At 43.1% G+C, this 19,015-nt stretch overlaps 1 protein-coding gene across 3 annotated transcripts in view; it reads right to left on the bottom strand.

The window, feature by feature from the left end:
- cacna1c (calcium channel, voltage-dependent, L type, alpha 1C subunit) overlaps nucleotides 1-19,015 on the bottom strand; it is a 107,455-nt gene that overhangs the window by 32,844 nt on the left and 55,596 nt on the right. For all 3 annotated transcript variants that reach the window (XM_077593943.1, XM_077593944.1, XM_077593945.1), the window contains exons 4-11: nucleotides 15,935-16,074; nucleotides 12,255-12,394; nucleotides 11,681-11,833; nucleotides 10,795-10,994; nucleotides 10,470-10,573; nucleotides 4,761-4,848; nucleotides 4,472-4,556; nucleotides 1,688-1,778 (exon numbers count right to left, since the gene is read on the bottom strand). In XM_077593943.1, coding sequence (XP_077450069.1) covers nucleotides 1,688-1,778; nucleotides 4,472-4,556; nucleotides 4,761-4,848; nucleotides 10,470-10,573; nucleotides 10,795-10,994; nucleotides 11,681-11,833; nucleotides 12,255-12,394; nucleotides 15,935-16,074 — 1,001 coding nt within the window. The remainder of the gene's footprint in view (nucleotides 1-1,687; nucleotides 1,779-4,471; nucleotides 4,557-4,760; nucleotides 4,849-10,469; nucleotides 10,574-10,794; nucleotides 10,995-11,680; nucleotides 11,834-12,254; nucleotides 12,395-15,934; nucleotides 16,075-19,015) is intronic.

Genomic DNA, 19,015 nt, shown 5'->3' with positions numbered 1-19,015 from the left:
AATAACCTTGACGTAATCAACCAGGCATTCTTCTTTCATGGCAGTCTTTCTATGCTTTTCCTATTTAAGTACCATATTTTCTCGCATATATGCCGTATTTGTCACTCAAAAAATGATGACTGAATCGTGGGTATGGCTTATATACGCACATTTTAGACTTGACATGCACGAAACGCCATAACGCAAGACAATAAAATGGGATAAAATGCTTAACAAAATTTATTTTGACGTCTATGAATGAAAATCAAGAAAAAAATAAACCGTATCTTACATAAAATGTGAAAAAACTCTTATTTGTGCCTGCCATTGCTCGCTCAGGCGCCGCCATCATACCAAGGAATGACAAACTAGACTGCTACAGACACACTTCCTGGTTGTACTGCTCACTTGACCTCCTTTTTGAATTTGTCTATGTGCAGTTAACATCCTTTAGGAATGTGCAATCTAGTAGACGATCCTTTCGATTCATAAAGTATCTTAAAATATCACGTGCGATGATTTTTTTTAAAGATTTTTCCTTCAAAGTAACACATTTGCACTCCCTATTAAAACCATAAATATGGAGGTGCATCAGGGGGCGGCTTATACGCGAGAAATTTTAAAATTCAACGATTTTAAGGCAATTTAAAAAAATGTTGACTGAATCAAGGGTACGGCTTATAAGCGCACTAGACTTAAAGCGTTGCTATACTCATCTTCACCAGTAGATGTCGGGAAATTAACATTTACTATTTGTTGGTTATTTTCTGTTTTGCAGTAAGAAAACAACCATTACTGGATGAATTACTAACTTCCTTTAATATTGACCCTAATAATGTGCTTTTGTATCTTCAGTATCTCAGAAATACCACGTGCGATGATTTTTCTTTCAATTTTCCACATTTGTACTATTAAAACCATGAATATGGATGTGAAAATTGCAAATAAAGGGCGTCTTAAATGAAATAAATTGTAAAATTAAATGATTTTAAGGCAATTTTAAGGGTGTGGCTTATACACGGGGGCGGCTAATAAGCGAGAAAATACGGTAAACCAATTTTCACTTGTATCTTAAGACAGAAACAAGAACATCACTACCGCATCTAAAGCAAATAACTTGGTCTATCTCCGAAGTATCGGATGGTACAAATCCCTTTTCTCTTGGCGTCCGCCTCGATTAAGAGATCAGCGGGAGTTGGAGTCGACCCGAGGTCTGTCTCCATGGCGACGAGAAGGCCAGATATGCCGAGCCTTATCTCCATAATAGTGTGGTGGTCTTTCGATGGGGTAAGCGAGGGTCCTTATTCCAAATAGTCTCTCGATTCAGGTTCACAGCATTTGTTTTCGAGTTGAAAAACATACCTCACCGCGGCCGCCGCTACAAAAATGCCACGGGCTGAGTTTCTGGCAACGTTCGTCACATCGTTTGTTTTTGGCTCAGACGTACACCCAGAAACAAGCCAAACAAAGACAAAATAACAGATGGACGGCGAGAGAACGAATGTTCCCCGTCAAAGATGGTCGATCGGAAACGGACGGGAACGAAGAATAAGGACGCGTTCGCGAACAGATGAGACGATTGATTGCCGGAATGAGAAAAGTTGCCTGAAAAAGTCCCCTGGGAGGCGAAGTTGCTTTTGACTGTTCGCCGGCTCCGATAATTAAAGGGACGACCGGGTTCGGCTATCGGAAGTGGTGGATTACTCACGCTAGTCGGGTGCAGCAGGTTTCGCCTTCCACGTCGCCGCCGGGCGCGTTGTCCGTGTTGACCGATTCGTTCTCGCTGGCCGGCATGCTCACTAAAAGAAACGGAATGCAGAGGCAACCTAGTCAAGACGTTGCCTACAAAGACATTCAGATTAACGTCAATGGCAGCCAATGAGTTCGAGCATCGGTGTCAAACGTACGGCTCCTGGGCCGCGGGGTCCCATCTGGCCTGAGGGGTCACACTGGGAGGGCGAATTGTTCATTCGCCCATCGGAATCAAAATAGATTGGACGTCAATGGCGGCCAGTAAGTTAAATAAAATTGGTCCGGCCCACACGAGATCTAGTTGGCATGAATATGGCCCACCCAATTTTTTTTAGTTTATTTAACAGAGGTAAACAAATCCTATTTTCAAATTACAGTGGTACCTCGACATACGAGTAGCCCGACATACGAGCAATTCGAGATACGAGTAAAATTTTGGGCAAATTTTGAGACAAATTTTGATATATTTCGAAAGTCATAACTATTGGAATAATATGAACCATTGAAATAATTGAGATATTTTGACATTAGAAGCAATATGGCTGTCATAAACATCTTAAACTTCTGGTTAGAAAATTGTAATTTCTGTCATTAGAAAGCATTAGGTTCTCATCAAGACAGACTTCTTTTCAAATTGAATAATTTGGTATTTTGCATTTACAAAGACAGGCATATTAACTTCCCTATGATATTGACCCTAATAATGTGCTTTTGATTCATACAGTATCTCAGAAATACCACTTGTGATGATTTTTCTTAAGATTTTCCCTTCAAAGTAACACATTTGTACTCCCTATTAAAACCATGAATATGGTGGTGAAAATTGGGAATCGGGGGGCAGCTTATTCGCGAGAAATTGTAAAATTCAAAAATTTCAAGGCAGTTTTCAGGGTACGGCTTATACGCGCAGGCGGCTTATATGCGAGTAATTACGGTAATTTAAAAAAATAAGATTAAAACGGCTCTAGAGGTTATGTTGGCGCTGCATTGCACCCATCAAAAAAGCCACATACGGCTCTGGAAACCAATCATGCCCTCGTATTAGCCAAGCTACTGTTAACAATGTATTCCCCATTGGCATGACGTGTAAAAGTAATCACACCTTACAATGTTGACATACTTTGCGCTGTTGACTGCCGCGGTTGCTTGGGGGACACAAACGAAGCAGCGGCTAATAGGTGGGATTTTCACAGTCGGCACGTATCCCCTCGTGTTATTTCACAGCTCTCCGCGATATTAAAAGCTGCAAATTGCCGGCACACGCGGGTTGCCGTACATCCCGTCTTGGGTTTGAACAAACAAACGGATCGTTCCGTCCTTTGTTTGAAATGTGCTGTACCAAAAGGACGTGCTCGAGCGAGAGAATGTGCGCCCAGTGGAGAGCGTCGCTTGAGTGGCGTTGGAGTGATAGCGAGAGGGCGGAGGGTGCTCGAGGAGGGAGGCATTGATGGAGATGGCGAGAGGAGACGGTTATCAAGTGATACATTGCTTTTTATTGCTCCTGTCAGTCTTTGGCTGGTGGCGGGAAGAAGCGGCGGCTCCCCTCGCTGTCACCCCAAATGCTGATTGCAAAACCCTCCGGAGTCAGACGCCGCATGCCAATCTTAACGCTAACCGTGCTCGCAAAACAAAGCATTGGCTGCTTGAGAAGAAAAGCCAAAACCGCCACGCTCCAGGAATATAACGGAATGCCTCAGAGTTTCATTCATTCTTTCATTTTCCTTACTGCTTATTCACACAACAGATACCAGGGGTGCTGGAGCCTATCTCAGCCAAATACGGGCCTTGAATTGTTGGCCAGCCAATCGCAGGGCGCGAGGAGACAACATATAACCAATCATAGCTAAGGTCAGGCAATTTAAAGTCTTCAACCAGCTAGCCTAGCATGCATGTTTTGGACATGCATACCTGTTAACTTAGCCATTTTTCCCGTATTTATTAAATTTTTTTAATCATTTCAAATTGTGTACGCAGTATAACAACTTTTCCACAGGAAAAAAACTTTTTTATAAAGTACCTTTTTTGTTAGCAGATGAAAACGTCATCTTCGATTGCTAATGTTGTCAGGCATTGAGCATGATATGCCCACACGCGTCAGTCACTTTTACTATGTATAAATATAGCGCGTCAGCAAGCAATGTGCCCAGACAGTCAAGCTGTCAGCGCCATACAGCGACATCTACAGAATATTGAATTTAGTGCATATTAATTGGGCACGCCGTTCACTTTGGGGAAAATATTAGACTTTTAAGTGCGCCCTATGTGAGTTCCATTTGTACGTTTTTTTAAATCGGTTAATAAGGGGAATTGCAATCATTAATAAGGGGAGCGATTGGCTGAGGTTTACAGGTATGGGGTTGGGGGAGGAAACCAGAGTACCTGGAGAAAACCCACGCAATCCCGGGGAGAACATGCAAACCCCACACAGTTGGATCGACCTGGATTTGAACCCAAGACCCCAGAACCCAAAACTGTGGGGCCGATGCGCTAACCACTTGTCCACCATCCTCCCCAGCTTCATAGTTTCTTCTAATAAAACGAACGGACGAAACTCGGACAGGGCCGATCCACATGGCGAGCTCTCCCGAGGCTCAAAACCTTTCAAATCCAGGTCCTCTACTCGGCGCTGCTCTGAACTAGTTTAATCGCTATTGTTGGAAGAAGCCCCAAAAGACCCAAGCTGGGGCGCAGGAACAAGACGGGAAGCTGTCACAAGAAAAGCGCCCGCTCCAGGACTTACAATTTCTGGGCTTGTCGTCATCCAGACCCTCCTCTTCGTTCTCGGGGTCGATGTCTTCAGCCTGAGTGATCCAGTCCAAGTAGCCCTGCGTGGGAGATTAGATTAGAATTTTATTTCATCCCGTATTCAGGAAATTTCCTTGGTTGCAGTAGCAAAACAGACACAGAAGACATTGTAGACCTAGGTACAAAACTGGAGCCACACACAGAAAGTCCACAAGGTGGGGACTTTCTACAGACTAAGACTGAGGTTAAATATGCCCCCCCCCTCCCGAAACAAAGCAACCTACCTTGAGATCTTCCTCCAGCTGCTGTTTTTCTCGCAGTTTCTGGAAGTCGCCGCGGGCTTTGGCCTTTTCCCTCTCCTTGGAAAACTCTCTGTGAGGGACGGACAACCAGGAGAAAGACAGGGGGAACAAATCCCAGGTGAAAGTCTCGTTCAAATGAATCCGCGTTTTCATGACGTGCAAGGAGGGACAGCCTGTCAACGGGCTGAAGAGTGTTAGTGTGAAAATTTGACTCGCGCGTAGTCCATTTTCTTTTTCAATTTCCACTTGCTGGCTATCCCCCCGTCATGTATTTTCTAGCTCTAAAACGATATTACACGGTCCGTTTTACGGCCCACGGCCAGGTTTCTCCACCCCGGCGAAACGGCGGAGGAGGTCAGAGGTCAGCTCGCCTCGCAAAGCTGGTGTTTGCCGACGTAAAAAAAGTCTTCCGTGGCTTCTGTCGTTTCCATTTCAAACAACGGGTCGCCGCCTCGGTCCGATTCCCGGTTAGCCGCAGACTAAAGCCCGCCCCTCCCTCCCTTCTATACCGAACACGCTGCGGATGAAGCAGTTGGTAAAAGGTCAGGCCGTGTAGCGTGTTAACGGCATCATTAGTCACGAGTCGGACAAAGAGTCCCACATCAGAGCCACCCCGGGCTGTTTACACCAAATAGACTTTTCTTATTTCCTTTCCGGTGGTGTTGGCGCATCGTCCTGATTGGATGTACAGACGCTCCCCTACTTACGAACGAGTTAGGTTCCGAGCGATTGTTCATAAGTTGAATTTGTTTGTAAGTTGATTCAGTGCTATATTTTGTATTATAATTTATGTTTAAGGCCTATATAAGTATATTGAAGGTTGATATAAGTGCATTTGTATGTTTATGCGCGAAATACAAAATTGGACTTACGAACATTTTTCGACTTAAACGCAATTTGCAGACATGTTCGTATGTACCGTTGTTCGTAAGTTGAATGTTCGTAAGTTGAATGTTCGTAAGTAGGGGAGCGTCTGTACCCGAAAGGGATTGTCCGAGAGTGCTTGGAATTAGACTAAATGGTGGAAAATATTAGCGGTGATTGGCGGAAAATATTAGCAATTAGCTGGAATTTGACAAACGTGTTTGGGCAATTAGATTATTATTTCCATTACCCCAAAAGATACTATTTACTGCCATTAGCAGTATTTTGATCCCAGTACACCCTTGGAGACTCCAAGGGTTTATCACCTTGGCGTCCTATTTAGTTAAAATGCCTCGTGACGGTTCAAAATGTGCCGCCCAAAGACCGCGTCATGTTTTTCCACAAAGGCGGCTAAGTGACATTCTCGCAGGGGAGTTAATACCCGTGAAGTTGTCGTCGCCGCTTGGTGTCGACAGATGCTAAAGTGCGATTCCGCAAGGATAATGATCTAAACATACGCGCTATTGCGGGGACTTTGGAATGAAACATGAGCAGATGGAATATGAGCTGTACCTACGAGCAAGAAAAACTGGAAAACTAGAAAAAAAAACCTAGAACCATTACGTTAACTGAAATAAAAACGAAAAATGAAGAAAGAGAAGAGTTCTCCTGAGCCAAGGGTGAGAAGAAGAGGTTAGTCAAAAGCCAGTTGGGACCCTGGCCTTACCCGCTCAATACCCCCAGAACCAAGTTAAGCACAAAGAAGGATCCGATGATGATTAAGGTGATAAAATACACCCACGGCCACTTGTACCCTACGGCATCATTCACCTGGTGGAGAGATGGAGGAACGGGGAAAAGGACGTATGGGAAAAAAAAAACATTAGCTGCTCAATGGAGCAGAAATTCTCCGTCTTTTGCTTGGTCGCGCTCGCCAATGGATCAAGTTCGTTTGCGGCCAGGTGCCTTACTGGAAAGGTCGGAGCTTCAACCGTAAATGAGCTAATTGCCCGCTTAATTCATGACTCCAGAGAGCAGACATTGTGCAGCAAGACTCCCCTGGACCTGGTGCTACTCAAGTGTCCCATGTTCCCGCATTTCCGGGATACAGTCATACCTCTACTTACGAATGCCTCTAGGTATGGAATTTTCAGGTTAAGAAATTGACTAGAGAAAAGAGAAAAAAGATCCAAGTTACGAAATGCCCCAAAAACTAAATGCATTTCCTTATCCGTTATTTTATTTTGAAAATATTGTCGCGGATGCATTGATTCTCAGTTTAGAGACCTTGCTACCTGTTGGGGTTATTCTGGATAATATTATAGATGTATGCATTTTAATTACTTTTGTATAAGAGTGTTTTTAATTTGACACCTGGGGCAAACTCGAGGTCACCCTCCAGGACAGCTGGCTCCAGCTTGTTGACGCTCCAAGGACTGTTTACTGGGAAATACACCTCGCAACCCAGACACCCAGATGCAAGTTCGCAATGAAGATCTACGAAGGACTCATAAATTGCTTTGACTGGGACGCCGGCAGTTTACCTTATAAAGAAATTATTATGCTTATACTGCAAATTCTTACGCAGGTCTTTTTGGTTTCGATCTAATATGAGCAGTTGTTTTTTGACCTTAATGGTGTTATTCTGTTAGCTTATGCAATTGTTTTGAATCAGATTACATTAAATGTTTTGAGTATGACGCGACAAAATGGAGAGAAGAGTATGCCGCTCGTCAGAATCCTCAGGAACGAAGGCGCATTATGAGTGATTTCTCCTTGCAAGTTGTAACCAGTGTATGTTTAAAGATGTCTTCCATGTTAATTAAATTGTATTAATAATTAATCCATCACTACCCTCTACTGGGCTCTTATTTCATCGCTCTCATTCTATCTCATATAACAACAATAAAAGCCTTCAATTCAATTGGCTGTCTCACAACAATCACTATCCATGTTTCAAGATTCTCTCTCTCACACACATAAGGCACACGTAAAAGTCTAAAATGTATGTACTACTACAAAGTGGACGGCTTTCGGCCCCAGTAGAACCGGCTTTTGCCACCATCTGGTGGACAAACACGAGTATTAAGTCTCCCAATATATACTATTTCAGCGGCGCAGGGCACAGGGATTTTTGGCCATGATATTCATTTTCAAGACATTAATCATTTTCTTATAATTTTCTCTCATTTTTGTGTGTTTCTCACATCGTGAAATTGGGACACATTGACCAATTTTAAAGGGTTTAGTTGGCAGTGGTGTGAGGACCGTGGAACGAATTATTGAATTTACATATAAAGTACACCTCTACTTACAAAATTTTCAAGTTACGAAAAAAGTTCTGGAACCAATTAATTTTGTAAGTAGAGGTACGACTGTATTTGAAATCAAGGTAGAGCGCCATGTGTTTCAGTGCCGGTGATCGACATCCAACGCGAGTGCCAGAAATGTCTCGAAACTTCACATTTTTTCCCCTCGCCGCTGCAAGTTTTTGTCCCCTCCACCTCCGCGCCGACCGTGGTGAATTATTCATGCGCTGGCGTGTCCCCACAGGCTAAGCGTTGCTTGTACGGGGCGGCACTTATTAAAAACACAGGTTTTTGCCCGACTTAACCTGAGGTGAACCAGCTCGAATCGAAAGCGGAAGAGAATCTTTAGACACCTGAAGACGTGGTCCGCACTTGAACGTTTTTTGTACACTTGGCCATCTGTCCGTCCCAAATACGCTGCGACGCCATCGTGTGCTCCAATGACTGAACAGACGGCTACGCTACTGCATGTTTCATCTGTAAGCAAGCATGCGTGAGTCATAAAAGTAGCCCGACGCGAAATATCCATCAATTGTTTAGGGCCGCGTCAAATTCTTTTATGATGGATGATGACAATTACACTTGTTTGGCTTTCTCTGCGGCTTTGACGCGTTGGTTCAGGAAAAAAAATGGCAGTGTGCAAACTCTTGATGGACTGATGCAGGAAGACTTTTAAATTCATTTACACTGAAAATACTGTTGGAAAAAAATATGAAGTAAATCTTATTTTAACACCCTCCTCATTTGAGATCAGCCCATAATTCTTTCCTTTCTTCTTATAAAGGAGTTTCCCCATTTTTATGCAAATGTTCTACAATCCACTACTACTACGACTACTATGACTACGATGACTACGATGACTATGAATACTACTACAACGACTACTATGACTTTGACTATGAATACTACTACTACGACTACTATGAATATGACTACGATGACTATGAATACTACTATTATGACTACTATGACTATGAATACTACTACGATGACTATGAATACTACTATTATGACTATTATGACTATGCACACTATTATGACACGCACAGTTGTTAGACGGGATCAGACTGAGTTAAGGAATTAGGGATAGGTGCTAAAACTGTACGTCTAACACTTCTAATACTACTACTTCTACGAGTACTTACTTCTAATACTACTACTTCTATTACTACTACTTCTACTACAACAACAACAACTACTACTTCTACCACTGCTACAACAATATCTACTACTACTTCTACGAGTACTTACTTCTAATACTACTACTTCTATTACTACTACTTCTACTACAACAACAACAACTACTACTTCTACCACTGCTACAACAATATCTACTACTACTTCTACGAGTACTTACTTCTAATACTACTACTTCTACTACTACTACTTCTACGAGTACTTACTTCTAATACTACTACTTCTACTACTACTACTTCTACTACAACAACAACTACTACTACTTCTACCACTGCTACAACAATATCTACTACTACTTCTACGAGTACTTACTTCTAATACTACTACTTCTACTACTACTTCTACTACTTCTACTACAACAACAACAACTACTACTACTTCTACTACTACTTCTACTACTTCTACTACAACAACAACAACTACTACTACTTCTACTACTACTTCTACTACAACAACAACAACTACTACTACTTCTACCACTGCTACAACAATATCTACTACTACTTCTACTACTACTAATACCACTTCTATGACTACTACTACTAATAATACTACCACAACTACTACTAATAATAATACTACCACAACAACTACTAATAATAATACTACCACAACTACTACTAATAATACTACTACCACAACTACTACTACTAATAATACTACCACAGCTACTACTACTACTAATACTACCACAACTGCTACTACTAATAATAATACTACCACAACTACTACTACCAATACTACCACTACTACTACTATTACTACTGATACAATGACGACAATGACTACTACTACTATTCCTACTAATACGACGACGACAATGACCACTACTACCACGACTACCACTACCACTGCCACTGCCAACTACTACTACTATGATGAAACAAATTTTAGGAAAGGCCTGTAATTGAAGGAGCACCTTCTAGTGCAGAAAATATGGTAGTTAAACTCTGGTTAAGCGAGTAAAGTAGTACAGTAGCCATTTTAGTAGTTGTTACCCGAGTAGAATCACTAGAATATGTTACTGTCCAAAGTATAATAATTCACACTTGGGTAATGAAAAAAACTCAGGTAATGATCAATCTTTCCTATTATAGTGTAGGTTAATTAATATAAATCATGTAAAAACAGCATTGGGGCAAAATTGAAGTAAAATGGCATTGATGTACTTAAAGTAAGCTCGGTATCAAGATTTTAAAGTGTAATTGTAAAGCGGGGAGGCTCTCGAAATGTTTGCCGGTGGGAGTCTGGCTGCACGAGGCGCACACACACACACACACACGCACACACACACACGAGACAACAAATCAGAAGCTCTTACCCACTCAACACCCCCAGAACGAGATTGAGGACGAAAAAGGAGCCGAAGATGACGAGAGAGACAAAATAGACCCACGGCAGCTCATAGCCCATAGCGTCCTGCATCTGAGAGACGAACAGATAGAAAAGGGGTTAATTGCTATCACAGAAAGGTGAGCGGGGGGAAATCAGAAAGGGGCGTGGCTACGTGCGTGTTATGGCAACCATTTTGTGCGCTCAAAATGGAAGAAAAATCGTGCAGGTAGAGGGGGTGTCAAGGTGGACAATCGGCGGTTTTCTTTTTTGGAAAAAGGGGAAAGGGACAGCGCCACTGGTGGCCGGCTCACCCAATACAGCACATCCGTCCAGCCCTCCATGGTGATGCACTGGAACACGGTCAACATGGCGAAGGCGAAGTTGTCAAAGTTGGTGATGCCGTCGTTGGGACCCTCCCAGTTCATCCTGCACTCCGTCCCGTTGGTGTGACAGTGTCGCCCGTACGCTGAGTTGGGCGCGCACGGCGCCGGTTTTTCCTCCGCTATCGTGGCTGAACGGAGAAAAACGCATTTTCCCAAACAGGCTCCGTGGATGATTTGGCGCGCTGATATTGAATTAAAGAGCCGTAACGCAGATGTCTTTGTCGTCAAGTCAAAGTACAACAGTTGACATTCTGTTTTGGTCAGCAGAGAAATCCGAGTTACATTCAGTACCGTAAAAATTGAACAAAATTTCGCGTCTAATGTCGCCACGTGGGAAAAATGAAAGCGAAATGATGGACAAATCCACTTCATTTTCTGCCACCGCATCTAAAATATTGAGTCGGGAAGACAGATGTAAGGCTAAAACGTATAGAATCGATAGCAGCGGAGATAAAAATGCGAAACGGCGACCGTCTAATTTGCCAAAACAAGCTCTCTCGGGGGTTGACGTACACGACGGGCGACCATTGGGGCTAACACTTACCAGGAGGAGCGCTAACGCCTCTCAGGGGAACTCTAACATCGCCATCCCAACACTCAAGTCCATTTATACCTGAGGGCCTTCATTGAAAATTGTTTCAATCATTTAAGGCCGGCGCCGTAGCAATTATTGCCCAAATCCTTCATCCTCTTCAACATAAACGAGAGGTTTCAATATTAAATGGATACGATTACACTAAGTGTGTGTTCTCGCAAATTAATTGCGGCCGATGAAGTGAACATGAGTATTTTATGTGTGTGTGTGCGTGCGTACTTGTTTGGTTGTAATAGCAGGTTTTGTGCATCTTGCCCATGAAAAGCTCCAGGCCGATGATGGCGTAGATGATGATGACGAAGAGGACCAGCAGGGCGATGTGCAGCAGAGGAACCATGGCTTTGATGATGGAGTTCAACACTACCTGTAAACCTGGGGGGTGAGGGGGCACAATGTTAGGCAAAAGAAACAAAAAAACAATCCCACAACCAATGTTTCAATGCATTTTTCTAAGCCATTGAGTATTCAATAGGATACCGTATTTACTCGCTTATAAGCCGCTCTTCTATAAAGAGTACCGGCCCCAAATAGCGCTTAACTCTGGGTCTTGACGGGAGGCGGGGTCTGCTTACAATTGCGCCCCCGCACATTACAGGCACCAGATAAGTTGTCTGTGAGCCCATCTGCTTTTGTGGCCAAAGAAATCAATAATCTAACAGGAGAGCAAATAGGAGCCGATCAGATAAAGCGCCAATAGACAAAGGTGTGCTGCTCACAGCTTCATTTCGCAGCCCATCTTCATCGGTGCCCGATCCCCCCGAGGCGCCTATTTGGTCTGCGCGGGGATACTTACTGGGGACTCCGGAGACCAGTCGGAGCGGTCGCAGCACGCGGAACGCCCGAAGCGCTTTGACGTCGAAGCCGGCCGCCTTGCCTCCGATGGGCGCCGCCCCGTCGCCCTTGGTGGCCTGCTCCAAGATGGCGCTGAATAACCTGAATGCAAAAAAAAGATCAATAATCAGCAAAAGTTCCGAAGGAATTCTGTTGAAAGTTTAAATGTGAAATACAGTAATCCCTCGAATATCGCGGTTAATGTAGAGCAGACATATATATATACATATACATACACATATATATATATATATATATATATATATATATATATATATATATATATATATATATATATATATATATATATACACACACAATATCGGTCCTCCTTTCTTCCTTCCTTCTTTTCTATTGCCATCGAAGCTAATGCTGAAAGTCGAGCCTGTCCTGTCGTATTTCTGGCATAGTCCGTCTTGAAAATGGCTTTAAATCAACACAACAAAATATTTGCTTGTGCAGCTCGCTCCAGATACAGTTTATTAGCTCTGGCTAGTCCACTCTATCACTAGCCAATCATAGTTGGTGAAAGCGATGATGTATCCCTACGCCTGGGAGAAGGCATTGTGGTGTTGCCAACTCGAAATCTGATTGGTTAAAGCAACAGTCTTATCGACGCTTGTTTAATGCAGCAGAGCCTGCAGAACTGATTGTGAAGGCCTTGAGGCAGATTTCTGACCCTGGCAACAAATAATGGCTGAAATATGATTGGTTAAATGCTTATGAAAACACATCTGGAAGTAGTGCAACCAGGGGGAAAAGCAATGAAAGGAAGCTAAAAAACAATTTGGAATTATTTCATAAGTATTCATGGACAAAATATAATTAACATCAGTCTGTGATTCAGATATTTCTTAGGCCAGCGGCGAAGACCTTGAAGGCCCTGACGGCACACCACTGGGTTTTACGGTATAAATATACATACATAGTAGCAAGCGGAAGACAGGGGAGTGGCTTCCGCTTGCGAGTTTCAGCGTGGATTTTCACATTTTTATGAACTTAAAATAAATAAATAAAATAAAATAAAATAATAGCAGAAAAAAATCGCAAAGGAGTGAATTTGCGATAAGTGAAATCGTGATAATTGAGGGAAGACTAAAAACACCAAGGCAGGCCTCGTTTGACCTGGCTTCGTTTTGGAACTTGGAAATTCGATCGGAATCATCCATTCGTTTATGAATAAATTACCTTGTGTAAAGCGAGCCATTAACCTCGCTTTCCTCCCTCCCAAACATCCGTGTTAAATACGCGCTTTGGCTAAATATCAGCGGCTCGACTATAAACACGTTGATGAATTTGATTTTATTCCCAGCCGCCTTTGTCATTCACACCTGGGCAAATCAAATATCTTAACAGTGGTCTTTAAATGTTACATAGTGTCACTATGGTAATTATCATCCGGCCCGGGAAAAAAAAAATCTAAGCTCAGCCATGGAAATTGACTACACTGAGCAATGCTAATCACCATCTCTAAAATTACCATACAATGGCATTTTTTTTGCGGTTGACGCGGAGGCCACTCGGAGCACATTAGTCATGGATGATTTTCAATTAGTACAGATGAAATGGCCTCTTGAAAAGAGCACTCAGAATGCATCTCCATGTCACTCTACCTGCCTCTCAATTAGATGCGTAATCCTCCAGCACGTTTCCGCCTCTGCGTTTGGCGGCGACGCGGCATTCCGAGACGACGAGGGTCTCGGACCGCCTGCCTTTCGCCCGTATGCCGACCATTCCGGTGGGGGCGAAGGCTGTCCTTTCTCATTTGCGTAGACTCTGCCGACGCCGCTCATTCATGCGCAAACATACGGCTCGTCGAAGATGAAAATATACGTACGTGACACTGTTTTGACTGGCGGATGTTTGGGGAATGTGCATTTTGTAATGCTGCCACTGACTAGTCTGTGATTATTTGACTCATTGGCTCAGTTTTAGCATCCTAAACTTATGTATTAGTAAGTTGGACAGTCTCATCTCATTTTCTGAACTGCTTTATCCTCATTAGAGCCGCGGGGGGTGCTGGAGCGTATCCCAGCTGACTCCAGGCCAGAGGCAGGGGACACCTTGTATCGGTGGCCAGCCAATCGCAGGGCACAAGGAGACAAACAACCACTCATGCACACACTCATACCTAGGGGCAATTTAGAGTGTCCAATCAGACTACCATGCATGTTTTTGCAATGTGGGAGGAAATAGGAGTACCCGGAGGAAACCCAAGCAGGCTGGGGGGGAACATGCAAACTCCAAACAGGTGGACGTGACTCTGGATTTGAACACAGGACCCCAGAGCTGTGAGGCCGATAAGTTGCATAGTGAGTATGAAATTGATGTCAAAGAGTAGGGGTTTAAAAAAGTATTTTTTGTCAAGGAGTACAGAAATCAGGAATTCAAATTTAACAGGTTCAAAAGAGAGATTTTGTTTTAACTCATTTGTAGGTGTGAAAACAAAACAAAAAAAATCTATTGCACTAATTTTCTTTATGAAACCCCATTTTCCGCTGCTTCTGGCCCGGCTGGGATAGACTCCAGCACCCTCTGCGACCCTAATGAGGATAAAGCGGTTCAGAAAATGAGATAAGATGTTTTTACAGAGGATACATCTACCGCAAGGGTGTCAGACTCGGGTTGGTTCGCGGGCCGCTTCAACGTCAATTTGATTTCATGTGGGCCGGACCATTTTAGATATAATATTTAGATTTTTTTAAATAAATGAATTAAAAGAACTGGATTAAAATCCCCGAATATTCAGTTTTTTATAGATCTAAAACAATGTTTATTTTAGCTTTTTTATATATATTTTTAGATTTTACAAAATGATTTTTGAACTAAAAACACAGAAGAAAATTGATTAAAAAATTACAAATATTGATTTAAAAGGGGGAAAATCAGGAAATTTAATATACATCTATACTCTTCATTTTAATTTGATCCTAAAACCGAAAGTCGGCACTCATGATTTACTTTCCCGGGCCACACAAAATGATGCGGTGGACCAGATTTGGCCCCCGGGCCGCCACTTTGACACGTGATCTACGGTATTTACAATTTTACATTTTTTTTACTCATTAAGGGTTCTTTAGCAGTTTGAAGGTATAATCTTACATATCCATTCATTCATTTTCCAAACCGCCTATCCTCACAATGATTGCTCAAGAGGTCAAACAGAGAAGAAGCCATCACTTGGAGAGTGTGTTCATCTTAAAGCGCCCTTTCAGACGCAGACGGAAAAAAAAGATAAGCGCCTAAGAGTTGTACAGGTTGCGTTTACGCCACAGGCGGGCGCCGGCACCGTGACGCCGGCCAACCCGCTCAGCGGATGGGCTTTACTTTGCTGAGTGGCAGATAAAGAAAAACAGAGCGCAACTTGGCTATCAGCGGCCAACAAGCTAATCAGTTTAAAGCTCACCAATCCACTGTAGGCCGAGGTTTAGAGCGGCTTTAAAACTTGATTCGCCGCGAAAGATTACTTTACGGTTGCGGGAAGCGGGCCTTTGTGACTCACCGGCCCGGGGACAAAAAAAAAATGAAAACGTCACGGCGAGGATGAAAGCGCTCCATTGTGAGAGCGGTCACCGGGTCACCTTGAGCAATTCACCGGAGAAACGAGTAAAAGGAAGAAACGCAGGAAGGGCGGCGACTCACCCCACCACCACGATGATGAAGTCGAGCAGATTCCAGCCGTTCCTTAGGTAGGCATTTGGGTGGAAGAGCAGGCCGTAGGCTATCACCTTGAGGAACGCCTCCACGGTGAAGATGATGAGGAACAGATACTCTACGCGCTCCTGCGGGGGAAACACGTTTGTCCATCTTAGCGACAGGCTTTTTTTTGCATGCAAAAAAAATGTCAAGGCACATTAGCAGCTGAAAATCAAAAGTCATTTCAGTTTAATCAACGGGAATCTAGGAAACGCCAAAAAAGTACAGTGGTACCTCGACCTACGATCAGCTCTACCTACGACATGCTCAAGATACGGTGAAAATTTCGATCGAATAATTCGCCCTAGATAGGATGAAAATTTCGATCGAATAATTCACCCTAGATACGATGAAAATTTCGATCGAATAATTCGCCCTAGATACGATGAAAGTCTTTTGGGGGGCCAAAAGTAGATGCCCAAACAACTTCTGTTTCACCTTACATTAAAAAGAAACGACAAAACATTCTCATGACTGCATTTTTTTCACACATAAGCCGCCCCTGTATAAGCCACACATTTAAAATTGTTAATTTTTACAGTTTCTTGCATATAACCCGCCCACCGATTCAGAATTTTCACCTCCATATTCATGGTTTTAATAGGGAGTGTTACTTTGAAGGTAGTATTTTAAGAAAAATGTGGTATTTCTGAGATATTGTATGAATCAAAAGCACATTATTAGGGTCAATATTAAAGGAAGTTAGTAATTCATCCAGTAATGCTTGTTTTCTCACTGCAAAACAGAAAATAACCAACAAATAGTCAATGTTAATTCGCCGACATCTACTCGTGAAAGAGTATAGCAACGCTGTAAGTCTTGTGCGCATATAAGCCGTACCCTTGATTCAGTCATCATTTTGTTGAGTTACAAATACGGCTTATATACGAAAAAATACGGAATATTACGATTTGAATCTTGTCACATTGCAATATGGACTTATCGTTCATCTTATTTCAATTTTTCTGTCTTATTTTCCACGGCACACCTGACCATCGCTCGCCGCTCACCGGTCGGGAAACCCTGGGCTAGATGGACATTCACAGACGTGGATTATTAAAACCAGTGGTCGCACTTCCTGTTGAAAAGGCGCTCACGCGAACAAACACGCTGACTTCAAGGGTTTTACTCCAGACGTCGTCGTCATGGCGATGACCCGGACCGAGAGGGGGGTCCTGGGAAATGGCCCCGATCGGCCGCGACGAGAACAGAAAGGGGTGCGTTACATAATTTTACTAGCGCCATCATAAAAAAAGGACTTTTCCTCCCCACCTCATCATCTGTCACTTCCTTTAAATAATATGACCTGGCAATTGAGCAGAACCCGCACCAAAATATCTGGTTTCATCCGTCAAACTGTCCTCGCGGCCCCGGCGCTTTCCCACGCTCGCGCCGGTCGGCGCTTCGGACCGGGAGGTCAGCAGGATCTCAGCGGACCACAGTGGGAGGAGCAACCTTCCAGTTGAAGGAACGTCAAATCTTTACGTACAAATGTCAAATATAAAAAACCCCAGAATGGAGCAAACTTAAATATAGAGACACAGTTGTTTTTTGAAAATGATTAGCTTGAAATTAGCCACCTGATGATGGCGTTCATTGGACTCGAGTGGGGGAAGCGTGCGTTCGATTCCCGTGTGGCCTGATCTCAGCAGGGATAGGCTCTGGCACCCCGCGACCGTGGCCAGGATAACCGGTCTTTAATTAAGTTGATTCCAGGTTTGAAATGAACAGAAATCCAAGGTACAGTCGTACCTATTCTTCCGAAATTAATTGGTTCCAGAACTTTTTTCGTAAGTTGAAAATTTCGTAAGTAGAGGTGTACTTTATATGCAAATTCTCTAATTCGTTCCACGGTACTCACACAACTACCAACTAAACCTTTTAAAATTGGTCGTTATTATGGAAGACGCAAAACCCGTGTTTGTCCGCCAGATGGCGGCAAGAGCCCGTTCTCTCAGTTTGTACTACATTTGAGACTTTTACCTGCATTTGTACGGTTTTAATTGCTTAATAAGGGGAATTGCAATCGTTAATAAGGGGGGAATTGCAATCATTAATAAGGGGAGCATTTAGTCGAGGTGGACAGGTATGTAAGAGAGAATCTTAAAACATGGATAGTGGTTGCTGTGAGACAGCCAATGAGAGCCCAGTAGAGTGTAGCGAGTATCTAAAGTGAGAATCAATGCCTCCGTGACAATATTTTCAAAATAAAATAATGGATCAGGAAATGCATTTCCTTTTTGGGGGATTTCATAACTTGGATCTTTATCGTATCTCGAGTCACTCATTTGCATAGAAAAAATGTTGTAACCTGAAAATTTTGTACCTAGAGGAATTCGTAAGTAGAGTTATGAATGTATAAGGCTGATTAAGACAACTTCATAAACACAGACAATTCAAATTGAAGTCCCTCAATCTACAAATAATTTCCCGTCTCTTTTTTTTATGTATGCCACTTCCAGAAGGGTTCAATAATTACTATTTTCTTTAACATTCATCTCTTTCCACCACACAGCGAGCGGTCTCATTAATGACGCCCACAAACACACATGTTGCATATCTGCAAGTGACAGGATGCTCCGACATCTAAACAAGACGGGAACATCTGTTTGGAACAGCAAAGTATCACCCGCACACACACACAGGCATACAACTGAGTATGGACGCACGCTTTTCTTCCGTTCACGCGGCCTCGCAAAGGGCAAAATAAATAAAGGCGGGCAACTAACGTGGTTAGCGACGGGAAAGGAATGAGAGGCTAAAAGAGGAGAAGACGGATGGACGGATGGATGGAGGAAAACGGACGGAAAGGTGAGCGTGTGATTGGGTTAACTCTAACAGGTCAACTCGACCGCCCATCCGTCAGCCAATGGGATTACGGCATCCGCATGCTTCGGCATGACGGACTGCGTTTTCTTTCATCTTGACCTTCCCCGAGCGCGTACGTTTGACCGAATAGTGTACGTAAATGGACGTATCAGGTAGTGAGTTACGCAACAGATTTTAACGCCATTATTTTTTTGGATT

This window comes from Stigmatopora argus, chromosome 23 (genome assembly GCF_051989625.1).
Source record: "Stigmatopora argus isolate UIUO_Sarg chromosome 23, RoL_Sarg_1.0, whole genome shotgun sequence".
NCBI lineage: Eukaryota > Metazoa > Chordata > Actinopteri > Syngnathiformes > Syngnathidae > Stigmatopora > Stigmatopora argus.
Note: the sequence above shows the minus strand (reverse complement) of the source record. Positions and strands in the feature narration are given on the sequence as shown.